Below are 18,870 nucleotides of genomic sequence, written 5' to 3'. Positions count from 1 at the left end.
TTATGTGTCTTGTTTAGAGAATACTTTCCTTGTGGTGTGTCCAGTGGTGAAAACTCATTAGACATTAGTGTCTGCGAGTGTAGTTCTGCATGGACTGACTGTGACTGATGGGTACATAATTTAGGTTTGCTTGACCTATGGGACATAATTTAGGTTTGATGACTTAGTACATTATAACTAATGGTACTTTTTCACATTACAATTTTTTTATTTTTTTTTATTTACATTAGAACTGTTTTCACATGTAAATGTAATGTACAGCATTTTTTTTTTTTTTTTTATTTAATTGAGTCTGTAAGTTTTGCCTCTTTGTCGCCATCTCTGTTTGAAACCTGCAATTGCAGTTATTTGAGGAATTATCAGCGCGGATGAATCTAATGTTTGCTGTCAGTCACCACATCGGTGTGGAATACTGTACTTCGGAATCACAGATTTTGTGTCTTGGAAGTGACCAAAATAAGAATTTTCACCTGAAAATGTTTTGTAAGTAACAAATATGCTACTTTTGTTCTGACCCACTGAGAAAAAAGCGTTAGCCTACAAAAAATCGCGCAGCCATTGGTGATTTAAATCTAACGATCGCTTAGCTTGGATCACGTCAAATCGTGCAAATTATTATTATTGTTATACTTTGTTCTCAAATTTTTAATGTTAACAACATCGGCATTGTGTGACTATGTGTATTTAGTGTGTATTAGCATTACCCGTAGATTTCAATTTCTGTAGCCACTCCATAGTCCGACGTCTTTTGCTTTTGACTACGGGTGAATCTCCAGTTGTCACTGATGGACCTTTCTGTCATTTGGACCTTTCTGAATTACAATCCGCCATCAAAATGATAAGCTTAATTATTGCAGCTGCTGTGAGAAAAGGCTATAAATGATCTGCCATCCTCACATGCGATTTAGCCTACTAGCGGGGACTCGTTCTTTATGTAAACAGACGTGACGTAATGACATAAATACGAACGGCTGCATGCTCGAATTTCCTGTGGAAACCCACCAGTACCACCCAAATTATAAAACATTATTACAAGCTTACCGTTGTGAATCGGGCTAAGGTAAGGAGATTTGAACACTGGCTGGTTATGTACTTGCTCAAAAATTGATTTTTGATAATTTTTAACCAAAAAAAGTTACAGACTGCAGCTTTAATTACAAAATATCAAAGAATATGTTTCACCTGGACATTCTTTTATTTAAAATAATTGCTTTTTTATTGCCTCCATAATGTAAATGTAATTTATTTTCCTCTGTTGTCATTCATTTGAATACATTTGATTATTATTTTATCTGACTCATGTTAACGGTTAATTAAATAATCCATTGATGAACAATTTGATATGCCTATGGATTTGATTATTTTGTATGATAGAAAAATATAAAATTTTATTCTGTTTCCTGTTTGTTTTCCTGTTATCCATCTTATTTTTCAACATTGAAGTAAGCTGTTTTCTGTGAATGTGTGAGTCTTCCGATCAATTAGCCGCTATATGGAAATAATGAGAAGAATAATATAGTGCAGTAAATGGTAAAACTGTTTGCGCTACAAACCAGTGTGTTTATAATTAAGACATTACATAAAAAATAATTTGTTATGTTTTGTACAGCTAATAATAACTGGAGGAAGATGACACTGAAAGCCAGACACACTCAATCTACAAATGGCCGTGCCTGCTCTTTCGTGAAAAATAAGGAGAATTGACAATTTATCTCATAGGGTAATCACAGTTGTTTACCATTTCAGAGTATGTGTATGTTACAGTTGCTTTTGCAATTTGTCAACTTAGAGCAGGTAAGTCTGTATGTGAGAGGAACCAATCAATGACTCTGTGTACAAGAGGCCCATCAGAGGTCAAAGAGTTAGGCATGGGCCCCATCAAAGAGGTGGGCATCAGAGGGAGGGAAGCAGAGGGAAGGGGACTGTTGCATCAAATGAAGTCCGGGTCATCGGTTTAAAGTATGTCATGTCATGTGATAAATGGAAGGCTTACTATAGCAGAGGCTGCCAAATTTCTGTAACTCAGTCACCCCATCTGAAAAGGTCAAGTACAGAATCTGTAAGAAACTGTAAAGATTTTTTGCTCAGGAAAATCTCTTGCTGGCTATGCAGCACAGTAATCATGTCACATATTGATAGTGTACTCTACTGTCCAAGTTGGCTCAAAACTTTGTTATTATGGTGTCATAATTTTCCTAATTCCTGTTTGATTGAATGGTTTGATCATTTTGCCGGATGTAGCTATAGTGCTGTCTTACTGAACATTGAGTTTTCCAATATTATATATAATCATGTTTCATTTGCATTTAAATTTGGCTTACTGTATTGTCTGGTCTCTAGCTCGTGGAGATGATAGTGAAAGGTCAGGAATAAAGTTCAAAACAGTATTGTGAGGGTTTATAATGATATGGTTGGGATCACCAAATCGGTTGAGTTTCTAGTACAGGAGGTCGGCAACCTATGGCACCCAGAGGGATAATCACTAGCATGTGACAATAGCTATAGAGGTGTATGTATTTAATTAAAATAAAGTCCTTCAAACTTGCTTAAAGACATATATTTTGAGGTACTTGGGTATTTGAACTGTGAGATTGTATCCTGTGCTAGTACACAGATCCAACAAAAGACCGGAGGTGTGTGCTTCTGACATCCCACTGCATGACATAGGTTGCTGACCCCTGTTCTAATATTTAATTCCTTATTTTATTTGTATCTTTATAATAAATATACAATTTTACATTTGTGCACATCATTTTGTGTTCCGTGTTGTTTTTTTTGCAGATGTTATGCTTATATAACAAGAAGTCCATTGAAAGTATGTGTACTGAACCCAAGTGAAGTTTTATTGAATATAATCCAAGGTGAACTAGACAAAGACTTGACAGAAATACATGGACTTCACAACAGCAGGTTACATTGAACAGTACTAGACAAGAGAACAATGAAACATGAGGGCTGTATATACACAAAGACAAATGATTTAACAAGACACACCTGAAAGCAATGAACAATGAAACAATGAGAACGTGACACATAGACAAGGGAACCAATCAGAACATGACACATTCACAAGACATGATCACATGAGGGCAAGGAAATCACATGACAAGAAACCAGGAAACATGAAACATGAAATTACAAAATAAAGCCCCTTTCACACAGGGATTCCGGAAAATACATGGATAATGTGTCCTGGGATTGTTTGATTTTGGTTCATTCACACTGGCAGGGATTTTCCAGAATCCCTGGCACATCCCATAAAGATCTCGTAAAGACACGTGACATCGACGTGATATAATGTCTCTGCAGCGTCTTAAGTTTGCCTATGATCTGTGATTTTTCTCTCGATAAACCACGCTTGTAGATTATTATTTATTTTTTTTTTTTCTGATTCGATCATAAACTAGTGCATCACGTACCGTTTCACTAAACGGCCGAACGATCTCAGCTTCAGCGTCATCACTACGACACACCCATTACAGCACTGATTATGGCTTTTGTTCACACAGGGCGCGTTCCAGGACTGATCCCGGCAATGTTACTAGGTCCCCATCCTAGAATCTATGCCCGAATCAATCCTGGAACGTGTTTGCATTCACACAGAAGGCACTCTGGCAATTTTATGGCCATTTTCTGGGATCAATGTGCTGTGTCAAAGGGGCTTAAAGATGTGACCGCTAGATCTTAGGATAAACTCCTGATTTGATTGCATAAAGGGCATTTGGCTACTGATTCTTAATTGTTTATTAAAATTCAGGAGCAAAACTTGCTATGTTTCAGAAAGCTGGAGAGATCTCTATTTTTTTCTTTTTATTCTCAGTCTCTCTCTGCTTTTTCTCAACCTTCTTTCTCTCTCTTTTTTTCTCTCTTGTACAGCCATATGCTTGAACTTGAGAGCAAGAGTGTCTTTTCTATTTTATAATAAGAACATGCATCTCTTGCTCTCTTTCTATTACTCGCACATACACATATAAGCAAGCACACAAAAACACTTGCACACAGAGAGATGTAGGTGTGCAGCATACACTTAATGCACATATTATAATCACAGTCTCTTTCAGACTGAGAATGAAAAGGTGCTGTAAGAACATAATCATGTCCAATGTTATTCATCATCCTGGTACCTTGGAGAGCATTGCACATTTTAAAATCAATCTTTAATATCTACTGTTTCACATGTATGTCAATTCACCTCATGATATCCAGCCACATGATAATATTATTATTGTGCATCAGGTTTTTTTATACCTACTATTTACTAATGGGTTGTTTGGGTAAGGCTTTTAGATATTTTAATTAATATCAAATAATATAGATAATTTCAACAGTTAATGCTTACTAAAAACATGCACAGTGAAAAGGAAAGACTTTTGAAATGTCAAATAAGGACAGAGAATTTTATTAAAATGTCTTCTGATTGCATCATTGAGAGATTTCATCATCTGCTGTCAGTTTTTGTTGAATAATCCTCTGAGAAATGTTTCTCTGCATATGACAGCAACTGTGCCACGGTGTACATCAAATGTCATTAAATTGATTTTTATTTAAATTTTGTTTATTGCATTTTTGTTTTTATTGGTTGGGACAATGGACAGAAAAGCACAGGCAGAGAAAAGCAGGAATGGAATGAGACATGACCCAGGCCAAACTTGAACCCGGGTCCCCACAAGCAACATCCTGACCTCTGTGCCATCACTTCAACTAAAAAAGTTTGGGTGGATCCTGTTTGTGTAGACTTGTCACTTGTGACACTAGCTTATAAAAGCACCTATATACACTATCGTTCAAGTTTATGTCTGTGTTTGTGTGTGTGTTTGACGAATTAAAGTGCCCTTATTATGCTTTTTCGAATATTACCTTTCTTGCAATATATGTGTGTAATTGTAAATGTAAAAGATCTGCAGAGTTTTAAAGGGAGAGTTGATGGCAGCCATAGTAGGAAAAAATACAATGGAAGTCAATGGTCAACTGTCTTGTCAACAAAAGAAAGAAACTCGTAAAGGTTTGGAACAACATGAGGTGAGTAAATGATGACAAAATTTTATCCCTTTAAAGATCAAAGTGCATAACAAATAAAGTTATTGTCTCCAAAAAGAAAGAATCGATTCTGAACTGCTAAAACGAGTTGTCTGCAATTTTAGTGTTACTTTGTTACATACCTACGTAGCAATGAAACAAATTTGCATAATTCCAGCCTTCATTGGCTGCCCGCAAACAACGTCTACTTTGACCCGCCCTCAAACTCTGTAGTTGTAGCTAGAAAAGTTTGGTTTGTTATGTTGACATGTCGAGAAGACGCTGCTTTTAGCACTGCTAATCCACTTTGCGTGCACTTCAAGAGAATGAGGACTCTCATAGGAATTGATACAGAAAACCCGATGCCATCATTCATATCACTGTGTATCAAGTGCTGAGGAAGGCTCTGGAGCTAAATTTCAGATATGGTAATAGGCATTTGGTTTCCAACATGCACTGTAAGCTTAAGACCAGTCACAGCAGGCTGGGCTGTCTGACCAATCAGAGCAGTGTAGGCTTACGGAAAGGAGAGGTTTACTCTTCAAACGAGCCATTTTCAGACTCTTTTAGAAATGAGGTGATGTGCAATGTATATAATAAGAAAACTAAACTGTTTTTTGATCTTGGATGCATGTAAATGTATTGTAGGAGACCACCAAAACGAAATCAGGAACCTTTAAATTAGCATAATAGGGGCACTTTAATACTTTTATTCAGTAAGAATGCATTAAATCGATCAAAAGTGACAGTAGAGTATTTTAGATTGTTCCAAAAGATTTGTTTCAAATGCTGTTCTTTTGAACTTTCTATTCATCAAAGAAACCCAAGGTGGAAAAAAAAAAAAATCTATAACTGTTTTTGATCAAATAATTGCAGCTTTTGAGCATAAGAGACTTCTTTCAAAAACAAAAATCTTACCAACCCCAAACTTTTGAATGGTATTGTATGTACAGTATATAAACTTTTTAATGAAATAAAATTTTACATTCCAATGGGGACCTTGACTCTTTTCAACACTACATTACAGACTGCTAGACAGATGTTTACTCTTAGCCATCTGTTAACCACTTTAAATTATTAGATGTAAGATTGTACGCAAAATAAACGTACAGTACAGAAGTAAGTTCTAGTAGTCTTGACATATTTTTCATTGCATTGAAGTCACCCCCCCCCCCAGCAGTTTGAAATTACAAATGAGAACAAACTTTAAAAAGGATACAGATTGTCTGCATCAGGTGCTTCCTTTTGTATCTGTAAAAAGTGTATTTTGTATTCACTCTTCATATTAATGAGAACACACTTGCACATTAGCCGTGCATTAATACACGCTGTCGTGTTCTGGCGGCTGCTGCAATCACTCTCTCATTTACATCCCGAGCGCAGCTGAGGCGGTGCCGTACTGCTGGAGGTGTAGCTCTGGTGTGGATGTGTCCTCAGCTGAACTCTCACAGCCCCAGTGAATTCTGAATTCTATAATGCACCCGGTTTCAACCCGCTCGCACTCACAGATGGACAAATTCACCCAACCTTGGTCTTCGTGGACTTTCTGCCAGAGTGTCTTGCTCATGGGGATGAGTCTACAAGATTAATGGTGTATAATATCAGTCCTGAATGAAAAGAGGATTTGAAAACGATCTCTTGGGGAGAAAGATGACTATAGAATGAATATTAGTAGTGCAACATGACCTTGCCACTGCAAACAAAGAGAGAGTGAGTGGAAGAAAGGAATTGAAATGGTCTTATGAAGATACAAGCTGCCATTTTGGACTGTTCTCATGTATTCTTCTATACATAAACTCTGTCTCTACTTCTTTTCTGTACCATTTTTCACTCCCCCGCTTTGTTATTTCTGCAGTATGGTTTGTGTATATTGCCGCTTTATATGTTTCTCTGAGTTGACTCTCTTAGTGCTGGCATAAATAGCAGATGTCTAGCCTCCTAAAGCTTAAAAGAAGCTTCAGTTTAGAGGAACGACAAACAAACACACACACATATTGACACTTTCGGTTGATTTAGAAATGCTAATGCTTATCTCTTTCTTTCTCTTACAGGTACATATCTCTTCCTAATGGGGTGCTTCAGATTTTAGGAGTCTCTAAAGAAGACGAAGGCTTGTACCGTTGTGTGGCCTTCAACTCTGCCAGCAAGCGCTTCAGCCAAGATGCTTCTCTCACAGTTAGCCCAGGTACAAAGACATGTTCCTAATTACCCCATCATAGACAGCTTTTCATTATTCGTGATCTGTCGGCCTCACATAGAATTTTCAAGCTCCATTCACCTCAATTCTCTGACTTACACAGTAATGGCCTTATAGAGGTTTAGAACTCGGTGAGTGCATTCTCTGAGAATTCATTAAACACCAGAATCTTTCTATGACCCTTGGAATTAAATGTTCTGTTTTTGTTGCATTGCCTTCTACTGTAAGTACACTGTAAAAAAAAAAAAAAATCTGCAGAAAAATGGAAATGTTCTGGTACAAAATTACCAGTATGTTTTCCATTAAGTTTATGGACATTTAAAACACAACACAATGCACTGCGTAATTCAGAATACGGGTAAAACATTTGTGAAGAATTCCTTCATATTAAAGGGATAGTCCACCCAAAAATGAAAATTGTGTCATCATTTACTCTCCCTCAAGTTGTTCCAAACCTGTATAAATTTCTTTGTTCTGCTGAACACAAAGGAAGATATTTGGAAGAATGTTTGTAACCAAGCAGATCTCACCCCCCATTGACTACCATAGTACTTTTTTTCTGACATGGTATTAAATGGGGCAGGAGACCATTCAAACATTCTACCAAATATCTTCCATTGTGTTCAGCAGAAATTGAAGAAATTCATACAGGTTTAAAAACATGAGGGTGAGTAAATGATGGCAGAATTTTCCTTTTTTTTCATTTTCAAAAATGAAAATTATGTCATTAATTACCCTCATGTCGTTCCACACCCATAAGAACATCATTCATCTTCACAAATTAAGATATTTTTGATAAAATCCGATGGCTCAATGAGGCCTCCATTGACAGCAAGTTGATTTCCACTTTCAGTGCCCAGAACAGTGGTTCAACCTTAATGTTATGAAGCGACAAGAATACTTTTTGTGCACCAAAAAAACAAAATAACGACTTAATTCAACAATATCTAGTGATGGGCGATTTCAAAACACTGCTTCGTGAAGCTTCGAAGCTTTACGAATCTACTAATCTCCCTCCAGTGGTGAACCATTGAAGTTTCGAAAGGTTTCGAAACACTTACCATGTAATGAAACCTCCTTTACTGAAATTAAGTGACTTTGGCAGTTTGATACACGCTCCGAACCACTGATTCAAAACAAAAGATTCGTATAGCTTTGAAGCTTCATGAGTTTTGAAACTGCCCATCACTAGATATTGTTGAATAAAGTCATTATTTTGTTTTTTGGTGCACAAAAAGTATTCTAGTCGCTTCACAACATTAAGGTTGAACCACTGTAGTCACATGAACTGTTTTAAATATGTGTTTAGTACCATTCTGGGCATCTGAAAGTGGAAATTAACTTGCTATCAATGGAGACCTCATTGAGTCATTGGATATTATCAAAAATATCTTAATTTGTGTTCCGAAGATGAATGAAGGTCTTATGGGTGTGGAACGACATGAGGGTAATTAATGACATAATTTTCATTTTTGGGTGAACTAACCCTTTAATAGTGCTCATAAATGGTTGCTGAGATAGTATTCTCACTTGAAACGAAGTGGAGGCTTATAACCCGAAAGACTACTCGTTACGTCATGACTTAACAAGTGGATTACTTTACAGTGATGGACAGGCCAAGTTTCTAAACAGAATATATGTTCCTGTCATGTAAAAATGAGTGGTCATTGGTGCAAATTCACCTTCCTAAAGTCATAAAAATATTAAATTAGCTCTTTTGCAGCTTAATTTTGATTTTTGGACTCTTTTCAATGAAAGTTACAATACATTTTCATAAAACTCGAATATTCATTTATAAACAATTTTATATCAAAAGAACATTGGAAATGTGATTACTCATGATATGACCCCTTAAACCGTGAAACATCAGTTTTATGGTTCTCTTTCAGTCTTTTTATTTTAAGTAAAGTTTGAATATCTTCAGTGGCCCTTTTAGTGTTTTATGTGTGTGTGTTTAAGTGCCCTCTGCAGAGGTGGTCTGTGTTGCAGGCAGAATTGATTTCCTGCTGTCCTTAAGGTTGCTCAGCTGATGAAATGGAGTGAGCAAAGGGAGGGATGGAAGAGAGGAATGAGATGAGGAACAAAGACAGTGAAGGCTAGAGAGATAAAAAACTAAATGAAATAAAAGAGAGTGTGGGAAGACCAGGGAGACTGATTGGTAAAGCTATGAAGTCAATCTCTGCCTTTTCCCCCTTCACACACACCTCTGAAAGACTTAAATCTCCATGCTGACCTTTGCTCATTTCCATTATGCGTCTGTGTTATCAGCCAGAGAGACCTGAATGATTTTCTCTGTGTGTTTCCATCTCACACTTTCATCATTTAAGCCATCTTTCTAATTGTTCCACATTCATCTTTCTGCTTCTTCCTCTCTTCCACTCCTATTTGCTCTTCCAAGCCTTTTATTTGTTTCAGTTGCTTCATAAAGTTTCTTCTCTCTCTTTTTGGAAGAAAATGAAATGGCTTAAGTGGAATGTGTCTGAGTGTGAAAGATAAAATAAGAGAAAGAGAGAAGTTAATAAAAATGAAAGAAAGATTGAGAGAAAGAAAGAGATCAATACAATGAGTAATAGAATGAGAGGGTTTTTTTCTGTTTTTTTTTTTTATTTTATTTTTTATTTTCTATGGCAAGATGCATTGAAGTATGCCAATATGCCAATCAACAAATGAATTTGACACCAAAATGAGAGAAAGAGAAAAATCTAATTCTTAGAGACGGACATACAGCAACACTGCCTGCTAGATACGTTTTAGCATTTGGCTAAATATGTATTATCTGTATATATTATGTATACCCTTTTGTTCACCATGGTGACCCTGTGTGTGTCTGTATGTGTATGTAGACATCTTGTGTAATGCTAATGGCCTTCAGTTACATAAACACTTCAGTCACTCACCTTAGTTCTTATGTTATGTGTTGTCTAACTTACTAACTTCTCTATTAATATGTTCTATTTTTGCATACCTCCTCAGCTTTGCCAGTATTTAACATTTAGAGGCTTGCCAATAAAACCATGTTGAATTGAATAGTGAGACAGAATGAGAGAAAGACAGATTGAAAGAGAGCAATCTTCACCTTGAGGTAATCATAGTTTTGCTCTGTGAATGTAACACATCTTTTGCCCCTGACACCAGACAGCTCAATTACACAGTAACAGTCATTGTGAGAGTGTGTGTGATTCAGGTATCTCATCTCGCTGAGATGAAGGCAGTTTGGCTCATCTGCATTCTGCTTGATACTGTATATTTTGTTACACTTTCACTTTATCTTGAAAGAGCTGTATAGCAAACTTTTGGAGTTGTTCATGGCCTGCTGTTCTCATTATCAGGTTGTTTTAAAAACAGGCGCACGTCCACTGTATACTGCTTTTAAACGGTGCACCCTGTAGCCTCAGACAGAAATCTGACCCATTTTAAATCCCTGGGCTCTCATGCATATGTGATTGCTGCTGTATGTAATCAGAGTGATTAATTTATGATCGTCATACCGTATCCATAGCTGCACGCTTATGTTTTACTTCATTATCATCTGTGGGTGTGTCTGCTGAATTCATACAGGCTCTTCTGAGGCCACAGGAACAGGGTCTTTAGCACTAAATGTATAGTTTATAGTCAAGTCGAACTTTATTTATAGAGCACATTTAAAGGGTTGGTTCACCCCAAAATGAAATTTCTGGCATTACTCACCCTCATGTCGTTCCACACCCATAGGACCTTCGTTCATCTTCGGAACACAAATTAAGATATTTTGATGAAATCTGAGAGTTTTTTCTTATCCTCCATTGAAAGCAACGAAATTACCACATTCAGTGTGGTGTCACATCCAGAAAAGTAAAAAACAACGTTAAAGTAGTCAACGTGACTACAGTGGTTCAACCTTAATGTTATGAAGCGACGAGAATACTTTTTGTGCGCAAAAACAAAACAAAAATGACTTTATTCAACAAATTAGTCTCTCCCCTGTCATTCTGCTATGCTATTTTTGTTGAAGCTTCCAGGTTCTACGTCCGAACGATGGCTCAGTATTGACCGACGCCTGTTAACGTGAGCAGCACGAGGCATGCGCATGATGCTGAAACAGGAGCCGGCCAATAATGAATCGGCGTTCTGACGTAAACACGGAAATGCAGCACTGCGCCAACTGCGTAACAGACTGACAGGGAAGAAGAATTGTTGAATAAAGTCGTTATTTTTTTGTTTTTGCACACAAAAAGTATTCTTGTCGCTTCGTAACATTAAGGTTGAACCACTGTAGTCACGTTGACTATTTTAACAACTTTTGTAGACATTGAATGTGGTAATTTCGTTGCTTTCAATGAAGGATAAAAAAACCTCTCAGATTTCATCAAAAATATCTTAATTTGTGTTCCGAAGATGAACGAAGGTCTTACGGGTGTGGAACGACATGAGTAGTTAATGATGGAAATTTCATTTTTGGGTGAACTAACCCTTTAATACAGTCGAAAGTTAACCTAAAGTGCTTTACAAAAATAAATATATACAATAAATGTGTATACATATATAATTCATACACAACATAAAACACACACTACCATTCAAAGGTTTAGTGTCTGCGAGATCTTTTAATGTTTTTGAAAGGTCTTTTATGCTGTTTTGATCAAAACACAAGTAAAACAGGAATATTGTGAGAGATTATTACAATTTAAAATAACTGTTTTCTATTTTAATATATTTCAAAATATAATTTATTTTCAGCATCATTACTCCAGTCTTCAGTGTCACGTGATCCTTCAGAAATCATTCTAATATGCTGATTTGCTGCTCAAGAAACATTTCTTATTATTATCAATGTTGAAAACAGTTGTGCTGCTTGATAATTTTTTTTTTTTTTTTTTTTGTGGAAAAATGTGATACATTTTTTTCTGGATTATTTAATAAATAGAAAATTTAAAAGAAATCTTTTGTTACATTATAAATGCTGTTACTGTCAATTTGATCAATTTAATGCATCCTTGTTGAATAAAAGTATATATATTTTTTTAAATATATTATTTATATATATCTTATTTATATATGAGAGCTGCAACCCAGAAAAAATGACACCTATCCTCTTTGGCCTCAAAGATTGCCTCTCTTTAAATGTTTCAATCTCTCTCTGTTTCATTACTCTTTCCTCCTCTCCTCGATCCTGTGTGTCTCGCTCTATCTCTGTCTCTCTCATTTCTTGTGAGCAGAAGAGGAAACAGTATTCTCTGTTGAGTTTGTTGCTTCACTAGTGCTGCTTTCACTCAAGCAAACCATTGTGCCTGATGGTGAAGGCTCTATCATGTACACAAACACACACTCATAGTCTGTCTGACATGTGTAGGTCTGTCTCAGGAGAGTGAGGTGGTGATTGTGGCTCCACCGCGAAACTCTACAGTGGTCATGGGTCGTCCAGCTGTGATGGAGTGCATGGCTCAGGGTGAGCCCAAACCCTTTGTGTCATGGAGCAGACAGGGTAAGACGCAAACACAAATATATTATTACACGCATGCATCCATATCCTGGTCTACTGTAGCAGACTGTAACTAACAGGTTGTAGGCTTTTAGGGGTCTGTGCGTGCATTTACTTGAACCTGCTCTATACATTGAGACTGAACATGGCCCTTAAACAAGACTATGCAATCCCATGTGATCAAATTACTTAAACCAAAACCTCTCTCTCTCTCTCTATATATATATATATATGAGAGAGAGAGAGAGAGAGAGAGAGAGAGAGAGAGAAATAAAGCATTACCATTAATATATATAATAAAAATATGTGTATTTTATTTTATAAAACGGTTAGTTCCTGTCCTTGATTCTGATTGGTCAATAGCTGTGTTTTATTCATGATAAAACACAGCTATGGCCGCTTCACCCAACGGTTCTGTGTATCACTACACAACACCCTTAGCAACCACTCTTAGCAATGTAAACTGTATGTTCTCAATTGATATTGTTCATTGAAGTTTACTGTATTATGTAGAAGAGTATTGTGAGAAAGCGATCGATTGAGCGAGTTTACATGTTCAGATTTAGCATTTTCCTTCAGGTCAGTCCTATGTTCATAATAAAAAATCTGTTTAAATGTCTGATGTACTATCTTGTCCTTTTAACAGTTAAGGGGTTTTCCCATACCTGACAGCGCTAGTCAAAGCATTTGTCAGTTGTGTCTTATTCCGTGTTCACAACAATTCAGTCTTTTCAATGTGAAAGTCTTCGCTACTGACTGACACACTCATAAAGACTTGTCTTTGCCGCCATCTAATGGCGTAATAATGTATCTTCTGTTGCTGTTCACGGTCAGGGACTATTTTTTCCGGTGCAAGGAAGGCTTTTGGTGAAAGTTTACTTCATGAAAGTTGCATTGCATTGATACATATTTTTAGCTTTAATATTTGTATTGTGTGGTAACCGTTTTATAAAAGCAATAAGGTACAAGAGGCTAGTGCTGTATTGTGAATAAGTCACGGCTGAAGGGGTTGCAGGCACTTCACGTCCACTTTGCGTCGAGCCTAAGAACACCCTTCAGCCGTGACTTAATTACGATACAGCACAGCCTCTCGTACCTTATTGCTTACTTATATGTATTTAAATGGTAACACTTTACAATAAGGTTTCGCTAATTTAACATGAACTAAGAATTACACTTCTACAGCATTTATTAATCTTAATGTTATTAAGATTAATGTTACCCAAACTAACTGGGTTGGTCAGTTTGAAGTAGGAGTAGGAGAGCCTGGTAGGTTCGAAACCTGGTGTAAAATCCTTAAACATTCATTGCTGTGCGCTTAAACCCTTGGTTGATTTGGAGACACTGTGATTATAATAAGTGCATTGTTACATAGAACGATGTAAATGAATCCCACATATTTGTGATTTATAGAGTGAGCTTATATGTTTGCTTTATAGACACGTGGCTCTGCTGCAGCAGACACCCCAACTACCCACCCTTTACCCCCACTGTTACTGCTTCCATCCAGGTTCATTACAGACCTCATTTTGTCTTCTTTCCTCCACAGTGATGCCAAGGATGTATAACTGAGAGCATTATTCTCATTAGGTTTCATAAAAAATTAACAAGATGTTGTAAATTGCAGGAGGTGTCTTCTTTTCTTTGTTTGAGTGCTAATATGGCAGCCGCAGACGGTCAGTGTCTAGTAATCGTTAATGCATGCCGTACCTCCTCCAGTGCTGTACTGACCTCTGTCGGTTCACATTGCTCATTACACACCAGTATAGGGTGCTATGCAGTGTTTGTGATACACATTTTTCTTAACAGCTTAAAGGGATAGTTCTCTCAAAATTAAAAATCTGTGAGCATTTTTGGACCGTCATGTTGTTCCAGACACGCACTTTCTTTTCTGCCATGAATCACAAAAGGACAAATGTTGAATGGACACTTTTTTTTATACTTTTATGGTGCTTTTGCATTCTTTATTGAAACTTGAAACCTTCGGTCCCCATTCATTGTAATTGTATTGTGTTCACATTGTTTGGAACAACGTTGAGGGTAAGTAGATGATAGAATTTTTATTTTTTTGCTGATCTACTCTTATGTACACTATTAAACAAAGCATTGTTAATCTAAAATATGTATTTTTCAAGGTGCCATTTCTCCTATGGACAGTTGAATACTTGAAGAAATTGTCAGTGTCTTGATGCTTTCTCAGTCTTGATAGATTTACTTCCAGTTTTCTTTTTAATGTTATACTTTTTTTTTTTTTTGCTTTCTTTTTACACAACCACTCCTCTGGGATGCATTAGATGGGAAGCCTATATCTACTGATGTGGTTGTCCTGGCAACCAACCTAGTGATTCCTGACACCCGCAGTCACCATGCTGGAGTGTATGTGTGTCGTGCCAACAAACCCAAGACCAGAGATTTTGTCTCATCTCCCGCTGAACTTCGAGTACTAGGTAATTGTGTGTGTGTTTTCTTTTAACAAATCCTACATATTCTGAATAAATTTTGGACGAGGGATTGTAGATAATGTATCATGCATAATGTATCATGAACAATAGCATATTTATATTAACATTACATGTTAGTTGGTTGTACCTAATGCATTACTGTTAACAAACTGAACTGTGTTTAAAGTCTTAGCAATATTTCTATATGATCCTCTATATGGTCTTTTATGCCCAGCTCCACCAGTCATCCTCCAGCCCCCAGAGGCAGTGTCCCTGTCCCGGGGGAATACGGCTCGGTTTGTGTGTAATAGTTCTGGTGACCCTCCTCCTGCTCTGCGCTGGCTCAAGAATGGAGAACCGGTCCAGTCTAATGCCCGAGTTAAGACTCAGAACCCTGGAGTTCTGCTCATCAACCAGCTGCGGCTGGACGATGCGGGATATTACCAGTGTATTGCTGCCAACAGTCTGGGCACCGCCTGTGCCACTGCCAAGCTGTCTGTCATCGTGAGGGAGGGGCTGCCTAGCCCTCCTCGTCATGTGTCGGCCACACCCCACTCTAGCACTTCAGCATTGCTCACCTGGGACCCGCCTGAACACAATAGTGACCAGATCATCGGCTTCTCAGTACACTACCAACGCACGGCAGGTGAGAGAGAGTGTGTGTGTGTGTGTGTGTGTTTCAGAATTCAGAATGGGAAAAAAGAAATGCATTACTAAATGATGAGATCATTTATAAAATAAACAAAACATTTATCACAATAATAACAGCCTTTTTAGAGGTGGCATAAATGCAATACAATAATTGGCCTATAGTACTAAACAGAAATGTTAACATTTTTCATTCATTAATATTTAAAAAAATACTACTGACAAAATGCATAATGTTTATCTTTATCCAGACATTGTCAAACAGTCAATAATTACATTGATCTACAGTAAGTCGTAAATCGTACAGTAAAGTACAGCAAGACAGATGGTTGTAAGCTGTATGTTGGATTTACTAAAAAGAACCAGCTGATAAGAGCCATTTGTTCTGTAATCAAAGTACACTACTGAATAAATAATGCAGGAATGCTTTTTCTGTTCTAAATTCTAAATTCTATTCTGTATTCTCAAGATTTTTTCAAAAAATAAAAACATTCTAAATAAGAACTGGTTCTCGGTTCCCAACCATATTCATAATTTTAACTCTGTGTTTAACTCAGTGTTATTATTCTTAACAAAACGATCATCATCTTTAATTGGAATAAAAATATCACATGTAAAACTAAAATGAAAATTGTAAAACAAAAATTAAAAATGTCTTGCAAACTAACTGAGTTTGAAGTGCTAAAATTACTAAAACTGAAATGAAAGTAAAGTTAAATAGAATTTAAAAAACAATAACTAATAAAAATGACAAACGCACATAACAAAATTACTAAAACTAGAATGGAAATGAAAACTAAAAATATTAAAAGGTACATTCAAAATATGAATAAATACTATAAGAGTAAGTAAGTGATTTTTATTTCCAGAGCAAGCATCACAAAGTGCTTTACATCCAAAGTATAAAAGAGAAATCAAAAATAACAGACATTAAAAACAGACAATCAATAAAAAGATACATAGAAAATTTAGACAAAAGCAAGTGAGTTTTTAGCTGCTTTTTAAAAATGTCCACAGATCTTGGATCCAAAGGGAGAGCATTCCACAACTTGGGAACAACTACCTCAAAAGCACAGTCACCTTTACTATAATACTATAAATACTATAATAGAAAATATAAATACTACATTAGTATATAAATAATACTAAAATAACACATTGCAACAAAATTTGGAAAATGTTATCTTGTTCTAAAATTTCCCAAAAACTTTCCTATTTTGTTGCTGGAAGTTACTGGAGTCCCTGTTTGACCTCAGTGTTTCTCATTACACTGAGTGTAGCCAGCTTAAGTGGATCAGTCCGCAGAGAAAAATCCTGTCTCATTACTTTACCAAAGCCAATCCACTTCATAGATCGCTGCTGTACAGAACCACGAGCCATATGTAAGCTCCGGCTGTTATTGATGGGGTCATTCTTCTCCTCATTTAGAAACTCATACCCAAAGGACTGTCAGAAAAAAAATATATATATATATTTTGGCTTAGATCAAATTTTTTAAAAGCAAATTTACTATTTGTGTGTACTATAAATGTACTATTTGTGTGTTTACAGGCTCAGACAACATGGAGTATCAGTTTGCTGTGAATAACGACACCACAGAGCTGCATGTAAAGGAGCTGCTCCCTCACACAGCCTACACCTTCTATGTAGTGGCCTACTCACCCATTGGGGCCAGCCGCCCCTCACAGCCTGTTACTGTGGAGATGCTAGAGGATGGTGAGCACTGACTAATGGGGAGAGGTCAGGTTTTCAATGTGATAAAGAATATGAATTGACTAAATTGACACATTTAAAAGTGGTTTTTTTATGATGTATACTGTACATAATATGCACACTTTCTGCATGCATGGAACAACAACCTACTGTTACATTTAACTTCTACATAATATGCAAAATGCTGTATGGAATGTGATTGACCAATGCTAGGCCATTTACATTGTGACAAATCAACTAGAAGCAGTGTAATTCATACAGTGCTGCTTGAAAGTTTGTGAACCACTTGCAGAATCTGCAAGAGGGATCACACAAAATGCATGTTATTTTTTATTTAGTACTTTCCTGAATAAGATGTTTACATATAGTCCACAAGACAAAAATAACCCTGCTCAAAAGTTTACATACCCTTGATTCTTAATATTGTGTGTCGTTACCTGGATGATCCACGGATGTTTTTTTTTTTTTTTTTTTTTTTTTTTTTTTTTTTTGTGATGGTTGTTCTTGAGTCCCTTGTTTGTCCTGATTAGTTAAACTGCCCAATATTCTTCAGAAAAATTCTCCAGGTCCTGCAAATTCTTTGATTTTCCAGCATCTTTTGCATATTTGAACCCTTTCCAGCAGTGACTGTATGATTTTGAGATCCATCTTTTCACACTGAGGACAACTGAGGGACTCAAACACAACTATTAAAAAAGGTTCAAACATTCACTGATGCTCCAGAAGGAAACATGATGCATTAAGAACCAGGGGGTGTGGACTTTTTGAATTTGAAGAGCAAGGTAAATTGTACTTAATTTGTCTTTCGGGAAACATGTAAGTATCTTCTTTTGCTTCCTAAATGAAAAATATAATATTAAAAACAAAATAAGAAAAAATTGGACATCTTTATCCTGTTCAAAAGTTTTCACCCCCCGGCTCTTAATGCATCATGTTTTCTTCTGGAGCATCAGTGAATGTTTGAACCTTTTTTAATAGTTTTGTTTGAGTCCCTCAATTGTCCTCAGTGTGAAAAGACGGATCTCAAAATCATTCAGTCACTGCTGAAAAGTGATCAAATATGCAAAAGATGCTGGAAAATCAAAGAATTTGCAGGACCTGGAGGATTTTTCTGAAGAACGTTGGGCACTTTAACTGCTCAGGACAAACAAGTGACTCAAGGGCACAACCATCACACAAAAAAAAAAACCAAAAAAAAAAAAAAAACAGTCGTGGATCATCCAGGTAAGGACAAACAGTATTAAGAATCAAGGGTATGTTAATTTTTGAGCAGGGTCATTTTTATAAATTCAGCTATTTTATTTTTTATATCTTGTGGACTACATGTAAACATCTTTTATGTAAAATATCTTTTTTGGGACAGTACAAAATAAAAAATAACATGCATTTTTTATGAT

The 18,870-nt window shown here is 36.4% G+C and overlaps 1 protein-coding gene across 2 annotated transcripts in view; it reads left to right on the top strand.

Annotated features, from left to right (window-relative positions):
• igdcc4 (immunoglobulin superfamily, DCC subclass, member 4) overlaps positions 1 to 18,870 on the top strand; it is a 95,254-nt gene that overhangs the window by 49,430 nt on the left and 26,954 nt on the right. For both annotated transcript variants that reach the window (XM_051900945.1, XM_051900944.1), the window contains exons 4-8: positions 7,068 to 7,201; positions 12,543 to 12,674; positions 14,966 to 15,118; positions 15,348 to 15,758; positions 17,312 to 17,476. In XM_051900945.1, the coding sequence (XP_051756905.1) occupies positions 7,068 to 7,201; positions 12,543 to 12,674; positions 14,966 to 15,118; positions 15,348 to 15,758; positions 17,312 to 17,476 (995 nt within the window). The remainder of the gene's footprint in view (positions 1 to 7,067; positions 7,202 to 12,542; positions 12,675 to 14,965; positions 15,119 to 15,347; positions 15,759 to 17,311; positions 17,477 to 18,870) is intronic.

Source organism: Ctenopharyngodon idella, chromosome 7 (genome assembly GCF_019924925.1).
Source record: "Ctenopharyngodon idella isolate HZGC_01 chromosome 7, HZGC01, whole genome shotgun sequence".
NCBI classification, from domain to species: domain Eukaryota; kingdom Metazoa; phylum Chordata; class Actinopteri; order Cypriniformes; family Xenocyprididae; genus Ctenopharyngodon; species Ctenopharyngodon idella.
The sequence above is the reverse complement of the archived record's forward strand: the minus strand, read 5'-3'. Positions and strand labels throughout refer to the sequence as shown.